Raw genomic sequence first — 4,353 nt, forward strand, 5'->3', positions numbered from 1 at the left:
TACTGTTTCTCATAGGTGGAGTACTTGGTTAATGGGGAGATGCCCAGTGACTTCTCCCAGGCTTTGGTATTTACCAACCAGACCTTAGAGTATCTGCAGAGGAGAATTGTGGACCTACGTAATGAAAAGATAATGCAAAGAGAGATCTATAAGGTGGCCCAGGAGCAACATAAGCAGCTTGTGCAGGACAAAAAGGAGATGGAGACAGAGATTCGACGTAAGTAACAAGAGACTCTAAACAACACAGCATACTAATGCTCATTCTGTCCCCTTCTCTGGTGATGGGTAACTCTCCAGATGTCTGTCTTAACATCTGTGTGAGTGTAACAGCTGGTTACTGCAGAAAATAAAACAGAAAGAACAGATCAAGTGGACTGTTTTGATGAAGTACTGGTAGTTCTCCAGCACAGCAGAATCATTAATTAGGCTGTGTGAAATAATTTGGGAACTTAGTATTAAGGAGAGTTGACTGAGATGAGACACTGTAAGTCAGGACACACAATTGCTATTTCTGGCTATAAAGCAGAACTGCTAGGAAAAAAGTACTTTCCCCAAAGCTACATAAGCTTTTTTGGCAACTTCATCCTCTGTGTAACATAAGAAGAATGAAACAAGCCCTATTTGAAATGTTTACTTTCCCAAGATGAGTCTAGCCACCACCAAACCTGCGCAGGCCTGATGTAGCCTTTGGTGTGGGAGTAGCTTACTAGGCCTGGCTTAGAGTGTGGCTTAGTGACCACACGGACAGGGTCATGGACAAATACAAACAACAGTTACACTCAGTTATGAGATCTGTGTAGTTTTGTGTGAATTATTTATTACAGAGCAAATACCAAAGAGCTCAGAGAAAAAGCTGGGGGGTAAGGCAGGAATTCTCGTTAACCCATGAAAGGCAGTGCTGCCATTTGTGCCATGCCCCTTCTGTTAGGACTGGAAGAGAAGTGCAATCATCTGATGATGAAGAAGTTTGGCCGGCTGGTTGATTTTGAAGCAGTTCAAGCACACTCTGTTAACATACACATGGAAGAGTTGAAAGTGCAAATAATGCAGAAAGAATATGAGCACTCCCTGGAGCTCAAAGAGTGGGAGGTAAGGAGCAGGAAAAGGGGGAAGACTTCTATGTTACGATGATCTGTAAGGCTTCATTTCCCTGGGGCTGAATAGCTACACTAAAATCTTCTGTGAACATACTACATATTTGTTTCTTTTCACTTGTCATTAATGGACCTTAATGTCCAACTTCTATTTCCCATCACCATTCCTACCTCTGTTCCAGTTGCTAATGCACATCCTATTTTCTCATGGAGGTAGTTAATAATCTTTTTACTTTCCTCAAATGCTTTCTTCTGCTTCAGTCCCCATGTGAAGTTCTTCCGGAGTGCTTTCCTTTGGTTTTCAGCTGGTATTTGGTACCTACTGCCTCCTCCCACTGCCTTTGGTGACAAACTAGTTGAGTAGAGGGCAGCCCTGGCTCATGCCTGGGGTGCTAATCTGTGCAGTCTGAAGAGTTCATGTCTATCTGGGGGGGCCTACGGTTCAGCTACTGTGATGCAAGCAGGTAACATTCTTATGCTGACCTTACAGAAGGGCACATACGGGAACACTAATGGCTTTCTCTCTCCCACGCTTTTGCCTAACTGATTTACCTACTCAGGCATTTTCAATATTAAAAAGGAAAAAAAAAAAAGACGACACCAGATTGCACTAAAGGTAGTGTGGGATCAGGCGGTGTATGCAGGGTCAGTTGTTTACCTCTCTTGCGTGACACTTATGTTGTGCCTAGCACTTCTTCCCCACTTGACACTTTTTGTCCTCTCTCATCCCAGCTCAACCTTTTATATCTTTCTAGGAAAGAATCTTAGACCTGCGGCAGCAGCTAATGAAGCTGACAAAGGAAAACACCAGCAAGCTGCAGCAGCTGAACCAATTTTGCCTTGAAAAGCAGCAGCTTGAAACTAAGCTGACTTCGCTGAAGAATGATCTGGTAAGTCTTCTAGCTGCTGTACTACATGCAGGTTTGGGACTGTTCAGACATGAATAAGGGATCATCTGGCCCTCACCAGCTTTTTGGTCTTGCATCCTGCTCTGCAGTCAGCAGTTCAGGCTAATATTGCCTAGCGGCACAGGCTGAATGGCTGCTCCAGGCCTTGTAGAAAGGAAGATGAATGAGCTGATCCTGAAGTAGGTCATACCTTGGCTTCTAATTTCTTACTTAGCTGCTTTCTAATATTGAAACAAACTCATCTTAATTGTAATTAGAAAACACCTTGCAGCGAATCAAAATTACTCCTTTGTTACATGGAAACAGCCAAATGAATTGAAGTATCTTCTTTGCCCTGTATTAGGGAATAAGGCAGCCACCTGTGACAGTCACAAAATCACACGGGGTTGGAAAGGACCTCTGGAGATCATCTAGTCCAACCCCCCTGCCAAAGCAGTCTGAGTCTAAGTTCTTGGTCCCTCACTCTGACTTCCAAGTGGTTCTGCCTGAGAAGTGAAGAAGTCGTGAGGCTGTCCTGCCTCTTAAAAAGCTTCACTTTCCTGCTTGAAATAAATCTCCACTGTTCATTCTCCCATGTTTTACAGGAGCTATTTTTTTCCTCTCCTTACAGGGAGCAGAATTTCAGGACACCCGAACTACTGCCATCAAAGAGAAGGCCAGGCTGGAGTCACGGCTCAAGCACATGGCTCGTGACACAGCCCTCCTAAAAGAAGAAATCCATCTTCTAAGCAGAAAAGATGGCTGCTTAAGAGAAGAACTTGCTCTCCTTAGAAGAAAAAATGAGTGCCTCTTTCTGCAACCTTCATTGCCACAGGACTCTGAAACACCAACTGAATCATTCCCTGTTCTTAAGCCAAAAGCGGTGGCTAACAGTCCAAGCCTCCCTTAAAAATGGACATGGTTAACTGTGGCAGTAGTTGTATCTGGAAGTGTGAAATTAATTGCTTTGGCTATACAGGGCTTTAGTTGTAAAGGGTTGTATTTGTTTTCCCTATCAAAATATGACTGTAGTGACAGATATGGAATTTGAAAGCGCAAATACAACTAGTAAGTGCTGTTATCAGCCCATTGCAGAGATTTGTGCTGGACAGATGCCCCGTGTGTGTGTGTGCACGTATGCGTATGTCTGTTCTTCAAACAAGTGGCTGTTGAAGTCTGGATATGAGTGTCATGTGGGCAAATATACCTTTGGCACTTGTGGTCTCAAAAATGGTGAAAGAGGTCTGCCTTAAGGGTGTGTTTTATTATTTACTGAACATCCTAGCAGCTGTGGCACTTCTCTGCTAACCGAGCTAGTTAGAGTGAAGGAAAGTGCCCTTTGTTTGGAGAAAGCAAAGGGACCTTTGTCCTCAGGGCCTGCAGTGTATGGAGCCAATCAAGTATTTTCCCGCTTGCCTCTGCTCTGTGGCAATGGAAAACTGCAGTTTTCCAGTGCAGGACATGGTATTTACCTGGCGGGAGGAAGGTATAGCAAATACAAAGTCAGCCTGTAATTCCACTGGCTTGTACTGGCTTCAACAGAGTGAGAGCCCAGGCCCTGTATGTTTTCAGGTTTTATCCTTTTTTTGCCTCTGGCATTTGGTATGGCAGCAGGGCATGGTCATTTACAGCACTTACCCTGTCCTACTATGATAACTTCCTTCATCCCTGAAGTGCAGGGGTTGTGTTGCACTGTTCTTCCAGTGCAAAAAGGGTGCACGGGGAGGTTTGGGGTTTGTTGTTAATTTTTAATTAAATAGATTGAACAACCTGCAGCTGTTCTCGCTTTCCGCCCCACTCCCTGCCTTTTGCCACTGGTCTTTGCTCCTCTGTCCAATGTACGCTCAGCCAGGATCCAACCAGACCCCAGCCAGGCACAAGAACTGCCCCTGCTGGCCTCAGCACAATGGAATGAATGGTACACATGCAGCCTGCCTTTTCAGCGGGTCCCTATGAAGGTGCTGAGCACCCGCTATTGCCTTAAGGGGAAAAACCCCACCCTTATCCAAAGGCCTGGATACTGAAAAACCACGGGATAGGGGTGGGGGATAAGGAAACAAAATTTGCAGAGATTTGGGTGTTCATCTGCCGCCTCCTCCCATCACCAAACTCATGCAGCTGATAATGCAGAGATAAATGCAAATTTCCTCTAGCTGTGCTCCTCGCTAGATGTTTGATGTCACTTAATTGGCACAGGTAGCGGCTGTCCCTCTTCTGAGCTCAGCATAATGAAGATTCATGTTGGTGGCTATTTGGAAAACTGTAAGTGCAGGGAAATGTCACCGATCCCCAAGTGTCTGCTTGCTGTCTATCTGCAATTAAAAAAAAGTATCTCATTCTGTGGGAGGATTTAGTATACAGCCAGCCACAGA

General features: G+C 44.8%; 1 protein-coding gene across 1 annotated transcript in view; it reads left to right on the plus strand.

Moving 5' to 3' along the window:
* The window catches only part of CFAP44 (cilia and flagella associated protein 44), a 46,495-nt gene extending 43,604 nt beyond the window's left edge, over positions 1–2,891 (plus strand). Inside the window, exons 31-34 of the mRNA XM_074152259.1 lie at positions 16–217; positions 929–1,089; positions 1,850–1,984; positions 2,613–2,891. Of these exons, the coding sequence (XP_074008360.1) occupies positions 16–217; positions 929–1,089; positions 1,850–1,984; positions 2,613–2,891 (777 nt within the window). The remainder of the gene's footprint in view (positions 1–15; positions 218–928; positions 1,090–1,849; positions 1,985–2,612) is intronic.
* The last annotated feature ends 1,462 nt before the right edge of the window (positions 2,892–4,353 follow it).

Source organism: Numenius arquata, chromosome 1 (assembly GCF_964106895.1).
Source record: "Numenius arquata chromosome 1, bNumArq3.hap1.1, whole genome shotgun sequence".
NCBI classification, from domain to species: Eukaryota; Metazoa; Chordata; class Aves; order Charadriiformes; family Scolopacidae; genus Numenius; species Numenius arquata.